The 11059-nt window shown below is 63.0% G+C and overlaps 1 protein-coding gene across 1 annotated transcript in view; it reads left to right on the top strand.

Annotated features, from left to right (window-relative positions):
- The first annotated feature begins 8942 nt into the window (after positions 1-8942).
- Positions 8943-11059, top strand: part of FSTL3 (follistatin-like 3 (secreted glycoprotein)) — a 10834-nt gene continuing 8717 nt past the window's right edge. The window contains exon 1 of the mRNA XM_010563267.1: positions 8943-9168. Coding sequence (XP_010561569.1) covers positions 8943-9168 — 226 coding nt within the window. The remainder of the gene's footprint in view (positions 9169-11059) is intronic.

Genomic DNA, 11059 nt, shown 5'->3' on the forward strand with positions numbered 1-11059 from the left:
GCGGGGTTTTGGGGTTTCAGGGTGGCAGGGCTGTAGGGTGGTGGGGTTTGAGGGTTGTGGGGCTGCAGGGTTTTGGGGTCTCTGCACGGTGAGGTTGTGGGGTTTGGGGGTTTCTGGGTGGTGGGGCTGTGGGGTTTGGGGGTTTGAAGGTGGTGGGGCTGCAGGGTTGTGAGGCTGCAGGGTTTTGGGGTCTCTGCACAGTGAGGTTGTGGGGTTTGGGGGTTTGAGGGTTTCTGGGTGGTGGGGTGGTGAGGTTGCGGGGTTTGGGGGTGGCGGGGCTGTGGGGTGCCCACCGGGCCGTGGCACCAGCCCCGCTTCCAGCAGGTGGCATCTCCGGGCCGGGTTTTGCTGCTCCGGCTGTTGCTGGCGATGGAACCGGCTGGGGAGAGGTTTGTGAAGCAGCTGAGGACCCCTGGAAAGCCAAGGTCAGGGATGCTCCCTCGAGGGTCTTCCCTCCCCGTGCCTGCTGGTGGACGGAGCGTGGGGACAGGGGATGGGGGACAGGGGGATGGGGCTGAGATGCCGTAAACCAAATGCCGGTGGGAAACGGTCGGGTAACGGCTCGGTAACTGGTCTGCAGCTTCTGGAAGGCCTTGGTCATAGTGTGGAAATTGCAACTGTGGGACAAATTTGCAGTCGTTTAGTCGCTGATTGGTGATCCCAGATGTTGATAAGACATGTTAGCAATTATTTACAGCCGATGAGGAAACTGCTACTGAGTCCTGCAACTCCTTTCTTCGGGAGGTGGGTCTAGACAACCTGGCGTGGGCCAGCCCCGGAGCCAGACAGAGCCCAGCTGCCTGCAGAGCAGAGCCTGCGGCTCTGGATGGGGCATTTCACACCCTGGGGGGAAGTTCCTTTCCACGCTGAGGACGTGGATGCGTTTCTCCTTGCCCTGTTTCATGGTCGGAGAACAAGTTGCCACTTGATCAAGTGGGTGCCGGGTGCCTGTGGGATGGGGAGGGATGGATTCGGCTCCACTGACTTTGTCCCTCTGGAATTCCCTGACGCAGGAACTGCGGAAGCTGAACGTGGCAACACTCGTCGGGATGCAAATGGCAACGGATATTAATGCACGTGGAGATAAGGGCGGGCAGGGCGGCCCGCGGCCTGCCGCCCCAACACCTCCAGCGCACAGCAGTCAAGAAGAGCCCCCCCACCCCGCCCTCCCAAGCCCCTCGGCTGATTGGGGTGTGTTTGTGTAGGGAGAGGTGGCCCAGGATGAGGACCCTCCATTGCAGGACCACCTTGCCCCTGGGCTCGGGGAGCACGGGCAGGTAGAAAGCTCCCTGTTAGAGCTGCGGCTCTTCCAGCACTCAGTCCATGCCCCACAACCTGCAGCCTCCGGCCTCACACAGTCCCCTGCCCAGACCTCGACCCTCTGCATCACTGATGCTGAGCATTGAGAGGGGATTCCACGTGAGAGCCCTTCTCCAGGGCTAGAGGTTTTCACTGTCCCCAGGTAGCCCCGTGCCCTGCCTTTGGTCCCGGCCACAATCCTTCCCCGCAGGGGACATGAGGGTGCCTGGGCAGACGCACCCCGTCTTTGCCGTCGCTCTGGCAGGGGCTGTGGACCCCGGGAATTGGGTTTCTGGACTTGGCTGTCCCCTGCCTGCCCGTTGCCTCCAAGGGAGCTGGGTCTGGTCAGGAGCAAATTTGAGTCACCCTGGGAAGCCAGCGGCTGGGAGGATTTTCCCACGGTGCTGCAGAAAGAAGCAAACTGCACCCTCTTCCGAGAGGACTGACGAAGAGGTGACACCTCCCGAATGAGTATCGATTCATCCTTAGACAGAGCCTGTTCCCCAAGGAGCCAGGCGGGCAAAGCAGCCATCCCCACTCAGGGAAAGCGGAAGAGAAAGAGGGAGGGGTTTGGCCAAGGGCAGCGGAAAATATCCTGGGCCTGTCATTGTTTGAGGGGACGGGATGGGCTGGGAGGCTCCTCCGGCAGCTCTGAGTCGTGATCCCACCTGGGCTGTGCTGTGGATGCGGGGACATGCCCCTCTGCAATCCTTGACCGGGGCTCACACCAACCTAGCCTCTGTCACAAAATCTGTGGGTGTTTGGGAGCAGAGGCGGCGCGGAGCTGGTGGTCCCTGCTGGCAGCTGGGGCTTCGCAGGAAAGGCGAAAAAACCCCGGTGCTGCTCTGGACCATGCTGGTGTCAGGAGGAGGGGAGTGGCGGGTGCCACATGGGAGCCATCCGAGGCCGCAGTGCCCTGTGCTGTGGTGCCCGCTGGCCCCGGAGCAGGGAGTGTTCTCGGCAGCCCATGTGGATGCGGCTGATGTTAGTCAAGGCCCGCTCCCGCAGGACCCGGTGCTGCCACTTGCATCGCCTGGGCCATGGGTGTTGGCGATGAGCTCACGTCCCGAGACATTACTTAATTCAGACAGTGCCACCGTGCCAGGTGTTGGTGGGGGGCGGCCGCAGGCTGCGGCGGTGCAGCCGCCGGCGGGCTCTGGCACGGGCGTGTGCGTGTGCGTGCACGCGCCCTGAGCGCGCGGTCTCGGCGGGTGCCAACGTGCCATACGGCCAGACTCGCCCCGTGGCACCAGCCGGGTGTGCGGGCACTGCGCCAGCTGCGCAGGGTCCGGTTCCCATCGCACTCCCATGGTCAGCACTGGGCAGAGGAGCCCATTGCCGGGGCCAGCCCCACGCCGGAGTGTCCTGCAGGGAGCACTGAGGGCTCCAGGTAAATCCTGCCAGTTTGCTGGCACCAGATCTGCAGTGTGCAGATAAACCCCAGACATGCAGGTGTTGCTGCCTGCAGCCGTGGCATTGCACGGGCGTGTTGCCGATGGCGCTCCCCCTCCGTCGGCACCATGCTCATTGTGCTCTGCTGAAGCCTAGGGTCTCTGGCTTGTCGTGTTTCCTATTGATGAGCACAGAGGGATGGACGGCGACACTTAAAAAAGGACCTGGCTTCCCCCTCCAGCCCCACATGTTCCTGCCTCCCCGGGGCTGGGGGCAGCCAGGGCTTTTGGCAGATCCTGGCGACATCGGGTGCAGCTTCCATCTCTGCTGCCAAGTCCCTGGTGACTCGGGCAAGTCATTTTCTAAAAGGTCTTAGCCTCCGGGCCCTGTGCTCTCAAATAAAGCGGTTGCTGTAGCTAAAGCCCACTCACTGCCTGGCTCTCCAGCCCCGGCCGTGCCAGGCGGGGGATCCGGGGGCAGCTCTGAGCCCGGGCTCCGTCCCAGGTTCTGCCTCAAGCCCTTGAAAGCACAAGCACCTCCTGGAGCCGGAGCAGCTTTCCAGCACGGTTCCTGCCAAGTGAGAATAACTGGTGCAGCTGGTCTCCCCGCTCCCCTCCACCCCACATTATATATAATTGCCTATTTTAATTAATAAATTGGAGGCCACTCAAAGGAAAGCGGCAAGATTTGTTACAAACACTGCAGGGATTGTCTGCCAGCCCCGAGCCAGTCATGTCACGGCGGATTTGAATCGGTCTCCCTTTGAATTCACTCACAGACAGATCAGGAGATTTACACCCCCCACCTCGTCTCCCTGAGCCTTGCACCTCTGGGCTGCAGGTCCGGATCCTGCCCCGGCAGTTATCCGGCAGCTCCTGATAACCTGCGAGCAGCGGCCGTGGGCTGAGCCCCGTCCTCGCCACCGCCATGCCAACCGGCTGCGAGGTCTAAGGGATGCTGGCAGCGTGCGGTGCGCGGCTCTGATCTCCTGGATCCAGGATTTCACCAGCAGGCAGGGGCTGGCAGCTGCTGAGGCAGGACAGTGGTGTGGCAGCATAGTGCCCATATCTCGTAGCACAAGCTGTCCCCGCTGTGCCGTCCCGGCAGGGAGCCCACCTGCCTCTGGCAGCAGCGATGGCACGGAGGCTCGGGGGAAGTTCAGAGTCTCAGGGGACTATTTTCGGGCTCCACCAAAAATTTCCCTTTTCTTTTGCTTTTTTCTTTTTGGATTCTTTGCTTTTCTTACGCTTGATTTAAACCATTGTTTTTCAAGGGAAATTTTAATGTGAAAAACATGTTTTATTTTTCTACTAACTGCAAGCCTGGCCTATGTAAGCAGTCAAGCTCCTCATCTGACGAGGGCTGGGGGGTGGACGGGGGCTCCACGGGGGGACATGCCCTGCGGCGGCTCTGCCCTTCGCTGGCTGAACCTCCGGCTGCTGAGAGCCAAGGACCGGGGTCCTGCAGGGCTGCCAGGCTGGCGGGGCCAGGATGCCCCAGCCCAGCTCAGCTCAGCCTCGGCCACAGCGGCTGTCGTCATCGCAGCTCGTAGCAGAAACCTCCTCCTCTCAGCGAGGGCTGGTGCTGTGAGGTCAGACTGCAGGAACGGCGTCAGCCCGCTGGCATCCACGGACCTGTGCAGGATCAGCCCCCCCAGTGGCTCTGTTGGATCGCTTCTCCCGCGACTCAGAGGGGCCAGGCTGGGCCCTCGGCAGGAGGGTTACCATCAGCCCTTGCTTACCCCACAGCCTGCGCCCCGCTGTGCAGGATAGCTGCTTGCCTTTGCTTTCCCAAACACGCTGCCCTCATCCTGGGCAGTGCTGCCCCAGCCGCTGGGGGGAGCCCCGGGCCCGTGGTGCTCTGGAGTCCTGCACCTGCATCCTGCACCGTTGTCCGATGGACTGACGGCAGGATGCAGCCGCAGGTGCTGCATCTGGTGATGCAGTCAATGGGCAGAACGAGGCCGGCGTCTCCCACCCCTTCCCGAGCCGAGCTCTGTCCATGATGAGTGCTGGGTTATGGTGGCATGCTGCTCCAGGAGCACTCTGGAGAAGACCCCCTGAGCAAGAAGGTGGAAGAAATATGCTTAGGTGCCATGGGACTCTGCATCCTCCGTCTGGCCAGTATCAGAGGAGGGCGGCCAGCAGCCTGGCTGTCCCGTCCGGCTAACCAGCACGTTGCTCCTGGACCAAAGATCAGCAGAGCAGACGCTGCCCTTCCCGGTGCCGCTCTGCCTCCTCCAGCAGCACCTCTCCACAGCCTCTCCGAGGAGCCAGAGAGGCTTTAATGACCCAGGAGGTTTTACCAACTCTCAGCTCCTCTGGACCCAGTTCAGCCCCACACGATTTCATTACGTTTTACGGCGCTGCCAGCTCTTCCCTCAAGGCTCGGTTTGGCCCTTCCTTCCACCGCGGCAGAGGAAGCATTTACACTGGGGAAACCGCACGGCCGGCACAGCCGCTGACTCACGGCTTGTTTACACGGTGTGCCCGTGAAAGTTACTCAGAGAAGTGTCACGCGTGGCAGAGCCCAGCCACGCGAGCCCGGAGACACGGCAGCCGCCACAGATCCTGCAGGGACAGTCACAGAAAGCATGGCTGAGCTGGTGCTCCCAAGGAGGTCCTGGGCACAGAGGCGATTCCTGCTGTAGCTTCCCCATGGATGCTTGGAGCATCCTCCTCCTCTGCCCCTGTGGGATGAAGGACCTGATTTGCTCACGGCATTGTCCTCACACCTGCCCCAGCACCTTCCTGGGGGATGGATGTGCACCGCTACTGTTCCCTCTGCATGCACGTACACGGGTGGTTTTCCTGCATCATCTTCCTCGTGAAAGTGTTCCCTGCTTGGAGTAGGAGGTGGAAGCACTTGGGTGCTCTGGGGAGCAACCCTGGCAGCAGCGTGGGGCTGTGTGGGGCTGGGCGGCAGCGGGCAGCCCCACTCTCCTTCCTCTCCGGCCAGAGCCGTGTCCTGGGCACAGCCGGTGCCTTCCCACTCTGCTTGTGGTGTGCCTGGGTCGGCCTGGACCCCGGCAGGTGACCCGTGGCTTGTGCAGGCATTTGGGGCTGCCGAGATGCAGCCTTGCTGGCCATGGTGGAGCCCTGCCGACCCCTCACCCCTGCTCCACCCCCCCCCGCGCCCACCCCCTGCGAGGCTCAGCCAGCCATGTGGGCAACAAGATCGTTTTGTAAGGAACTCATTAAGGCGGCTATAAATCTGTGTGTGCACAGACAGGAGAGATGGAAACCAGAGCCAACTGCAGGCCATAGACAAGAGACATCTGTTCTTTCACTGAGAGGGGAAACACGCTTCGTCAGACACGGCTCCTTCTCCTGGGCCGGGCAGCAGGGTCCTGTGGGACAGGATGGGATGGGATGGGACAGGACAGGACATCCCTGCTGCCTCCTGCCTCTGGCCGCTGCTTTCCTGCGTCCCAGCCTTCCCGATCCCCACTCCACGCTGCTTGCACCTCCTGGCTCCATGCTCCGGCATTTTCCTGGCAAGGGCAGAACCCAGAGCGCCTTCCATCCAACACGGGGCAGAGCTGGGGATGCCAGAACCAAAGATGCTTGGAAGAGAAGAGGTGTTGGGCGAGTGCGGCTCTTGCTGAGGGCAGCCAAAGCCCTGGAGAGCGGGAGGATGGCACTGAGGAGGGAAGAAGGAGCAAACCCACCCTGGGATGATGCTTCCTGCAGCTCTGGGCCCTGCAGAGCACAGGGCGATGCCAGGTGCCAGCAGCAGGATGGGGGTCTGGGTCTCCCCCCCAGGTTCTCCCCAAAGGCCCAGCTGGGACCGACCACCCCAAGGGAGAGGTGTGGAGAGGGAGAGGGCCCCGAGCAGCAGCAGCAGCAGCAGCAAGGGCAGGGAGCAGCTCACACTCAGCCGAAACCAGAGAGCTGAGAGCCATCCTGATGGACTCACTGGCTGGGCGTGTGGAGGGGGTGCGGGCAGCAGAACAGATGCGGGCTTTAATTAAGCCTTTCACACAGTGCCTGGCGAAATCTTACCCGAGTAATGAAATCCAATTGCCTGAGATATGAGCACTTTTACAATACACTGAAAACTGGCAGGGAGATCATCAGCAAATGGCAGGGAGTCAGGCTGGGGGGGCTGCAGGAAGGGGCAGCGGGTGCCGCATCATTTAACCTCTTTCCTGCTGGCAGCCTGGAAGCCAAGGTAAAGGTTAAGGTAAAGGTGTGTTAATTAACTGCCGGGTTGATGCTGCATTAGGAGCCAGAGCCACGAGCCCAGCGGGGAGGGGAAAGACACGCTGCAAGAAGCCGTCTCGCGAGTCCGGGCATTTGCAGGGTGCAGTCGGGGTGGCGGAAAGGCATTAGCAGGAGGGATCTGAGTTTGATCAGGAGTAAAACAGGCCGGGTGATCAGATTTGGAGGGGCAGGTCTTGGGAAGATATGCAAGCCTCCCGCCCCCCTGCCCTCCCCACACGCAAACTCTCCCGCCCTGCCCTCCTTCATCTGCAGAAGTGGAAGTGTCCCAGGAACATGAAACGATTACTCGGCGAGGAGAATCCAGCTCAGCACTTCTTGGCATTTGTTCACGGCTTTTCATCTTCAAAGCTCCTTGCAAACATTAGCTAACTAATCCCTGCAACCCTCCTGTGAGATAGTGCAGGATCAAGCAGAGGAGCATTATCTCGCCACAGCAGATGGGGAAACTGAGGCACGGAGCTGTGACGCTGCTGCCCTGGGGCGCGGGGCGAAGCTACGTGTCAGCGCTGGGGGTGGAGTGTGGCCAGCCAGGCCATCGAGGTGCGGATCGCACTGCTCCGCCACTCTCTCCCCAACGCCAGTGATGCAGCCGTGAGCCATAAGCATCTCTCTGATTTACCCGGCTGGAGCCGTACGGACACGGTGGAGAAAATCCAGCCCCAGGGTCAGAGCTGCTGGCAGCAGCCCCACACCTTGAAGGGCAGCTCCCCACCACTGCAGAGGGGCCCTGTGCTGAGGCGCTGCAGAGCCAGTGCCATCCACAGCACTGGGGCCGTGCTTTCAGCTCACGTCTCGCACCGGCAACTTGCCACGTGCTCCGCGGGATGCTCGTGCAGGGGGAGACTGAGGCTCAGGTTGAGCTTTGCCTGGTTCACGCTTGCTGGGTTCACACTGTGCTCTAGTGCTGACCCTTGGCAGATCTCGAGCTGGCCCTGCTGCACCGAGCGCAGGTCCCGTCCCGGCGGTTTCTGGGATCCTGCGGCCCCACAGCTACGCCTGAGCTCGGGGAGCGCCTCGGGCTGCGGAGCCCCTGGCCAGCAGCCCTGCTCCTCCCCACGGGTGCTGCTGGGGTGTTTGGCAGCATCTCTGCTTGCATGGGAGAAACTCATGCATCCCGCTGCGATGGGGAGTGTACCGGGGCCGGGATTGCTTCGCTCCAAGGGGGAAACGGTGACCAAAAGACATCCAAGGACCCGCCTAACGTCTGCCAGCGGATCCAGGCCATCAGTATGAAACCTCTGCTCGTTTGCCTGTGCCCTGACCCTGGGCTCTGTGAGAAACACTTCTCAGTTGAATGTCTTGTTGCAAATTGCAGCTCTAATTGGTTTAGCAGAGTTTAATTAGCCTGAACTGATGAAAGAGGCGAGATTCCCTCCTTAAAGGAGCCCAGCAGCTCAGGAGGAGAATGAAGTAGCCAGGGTTTTGGGCAGGAGGATGGTTGGCTCTTGAACTCAGCCTGAAATCTTGCTGCAGCCCGAACCGTAGCGGGACGCCGCCTGACCCAGCACAATGCCAGCACCCAGACGGAAAGGTCAGATGTGAGGCTGCCATTCACCGCGGCTGCAAAGAGCTCCTTTGTCCCCGCTCCAGCTCCTCCTGCCGCCCCCAGCCCCCTGCCCATGGGCTCCTTTGATTCTCCTCGGGTGCCGCTGCCACGGCAGGGCTGGTTTCCCCGTGTTTCCCGGCCTGGCTCCTCTCCCCCCTCACTCCGCGGGTGCTGCTGGGGCTCAGTTCCCGCCCGGGCCGTTCGTGGGAGCGGGGAAGCAGCATCACCCTGCATGCGGCAGACTGGTTGGTGGAGTTTTGCTCCCAGCTTTGCTTGAGAACCAGCCTTGGCCCCCGCCTGAGGCGTGACCGTGGGCACGTCGCTTCCCCGCCCCGCGGCAGGACGGCGCTTCCCAGGGCTGCCGGAGCCCCAGCCCGGGCAGGGGGCGAGCGGAGCCCCCGGCACAGCTTTGCAGGGCGGCCTCGGCAGGGCTCCGAGCCCCCGGGCACCAGCAGGCCTTTGCGAGGCAGCGCCGAGTTATGCCGGCTCGGGGGAAGGAGCCCGACCCGCTTCCCTCCCGGCCTCCAGGCTCCTCCTGCCCCAGTCAGGCGGAGCGGGAGCCCGGCTGCTCCCTTCCAGATGCTGCTCCAGAGCGAGGTCCGACTCCTTCCCTGCCAGAGCCGGCCGGTTGTGCAACCCTGCTCGCAGCCAGGGAAAATCCCTTCCTGGCCTCCGCAAGCTCCTCTTGCATCCTGGAGCATGTGAGTGAGTGCATCACCACCCGCTCGCTCATTGAAATCCAGCTCAGGGATTTGGCTCCCCAGCCCTCTGCCCTTACATGGGCAATCGCTCCGAGACCGGCAGTGCGAGCCAGGGGTCACGCTGGCCCCGAACAGGGACGGGGGCAGAAGCAGCACTGCCCAGCCCAGGGCCAGCACCACGCCAGGAGCCTACACAGCCGGGGGCTGCTGGCTCTGTCCTTCCCCCCGGCACAGCAGAGCCTTCACTGTCCCTGGTGGCAGGGCTTCCCGCTCCGTGCACAAAGCTGTCCAGAGGTGCCGTGGCACTGCAGGGCCCGAGGGCTGCTCCACTGAACCCCTGCAGTTTACACCAATGCCACCTGGAGTAAACCCAGCCCTCCCCATTCCCGTCCCTTCCCTGGGGGTGCAGGGGGCTGTGTGGGGAGAAGGGGAGGAAGATCCACCTTGATGGATGGCCAGCCCGCTGCTCTTCCCTGGGACCCATCCTTAGGACAGAGGGAGGGATGGGGACGTGGTGGTGCCAGCGGACACAACTGCTCTGCCTGCGCTGGCTGCTGGCATCACACCCCGCTCCCCCCCAGCCGTGGGACCGGGGCTGCTCCGTGTCTCACTGGACCAAAGCTGCATCCAGCCCCATCCCGCGCCAAAGCGAGCTGCTCATGCTGTGCTGGCACCAGCTTGAAGCGAGTAGGCTGCTGTCGGGCCGGAGGGGTGGTGCAAGGTCCCCGGGGCCGGGGCCCCTCTCCTGAAAGAGCCCGGCTCAGTTCTGCTGAAAACATGACCTCAGCTGAGGCCAGTGCAAAGGGTAAAACGTTCCTCAGCTGCACGGCTGGGAGATGGACACAGTTCACAGGGCTGGAGAAGGCCCCTGGGCGGCAGCAGGAGGAGTGGGGACAGGCAGAGCCAGTGTCCCCAGTGGTCCGCCCGGGGAGGGGGGTGACAGATGGGGGGCCCTGACTGCACCCCGACCCTCCTTGCAGACAGTGGGTGATCTCTTTGTGGTGGCATCAAGCAGTGAGCGAGGCCAAGCAAAGTCATGGAGCCTGACCTGCCTTGCCCTGGCCTCCCTGCAGCCCCGCTGCCTACCCCAGTCCTGCCGGGAACCCCCCAAAGCCTTGCAGTGCTGGCAGAGCCGTGGTTCCCCAGCCCAGGCCGGGCTGTGCGGGGTCCAGCGCATGTTCGGGAGCCAGGACAGAGCAGCCCTCGTGGCGATGGGGAATTGCGGGAGGGCAGTGACAGCGTATGCTGTGGGGGGTACGTCCCCCCAGCTCTTCTCCTTCCCCTTCTCACCTCGCATGGCTCGCCCAGGCAAGGGCTCGCGCGGCTCGAGGCAGTGGGACCCAGCGATGCCTCGGTTTCCCTGCTGGCGCAGTGTGGGTGATGCCGGGCTGCCGGCGGTGCTGCGCTGGTGTGTAGGGGGCAAAGATGAAAGGGGCCGCATGACACAGACCTTACCGTAACTCTGCTGCCAGACGGGGCTGCTGCGGGGAGGAGGAGGAGGAGGGCGGCGGGAGGAAGCAGACAGAGGGTTCACGCGAGGATGGGTGGGTAGGTAAGGAGCCGCGTGCGGGAGGGGCAGGATCGGGCAGGGGGGCTGCTCTGGGCAGCACCCAGGCCCCAGCGGTCCCCCACGCCTCGGGGTCTGCCGGGACATATCCCTGCTCTCTCTACCCCGGCCCCCGCTCCGCTGCTGGGCTCTGCCGCCTCTGCGCCCCGAGCACGGGGGGCACCCCTAAACCTTCCCCTCCCCACCTCCATCCCAGTGCGGTCCAGCTGCGGTGTGCCGGCCCCTGCCCGCCCCGGGGGAACGCACGGACACATCCCCACCGCGACACCCCCACCCTCGCCCACCCGGCACCCACAGGCGGTGACGAGCAGACCCTCGCCGCCCCCCC

The sequence above is a fragment of the Haliaeetus leucocephalus genome, unplaced genomic scaffold (genome assembly GCF_000737465.1).
Source record: "Haliaeetus leucocephalus isolate CR32 unplaced genomic scaffold, Haliaeetus_leucocephalus-4.0 Scaffold164, whole genome shotgun sequence".
Classification (NCBI taxonomy): domain Eukaryota; kingdom Metazoa; phylum Chordata; class Aves; order Accipitriformes; family Accipitridae; genus Haliaeetus; species Haliaeetus leucocephalus.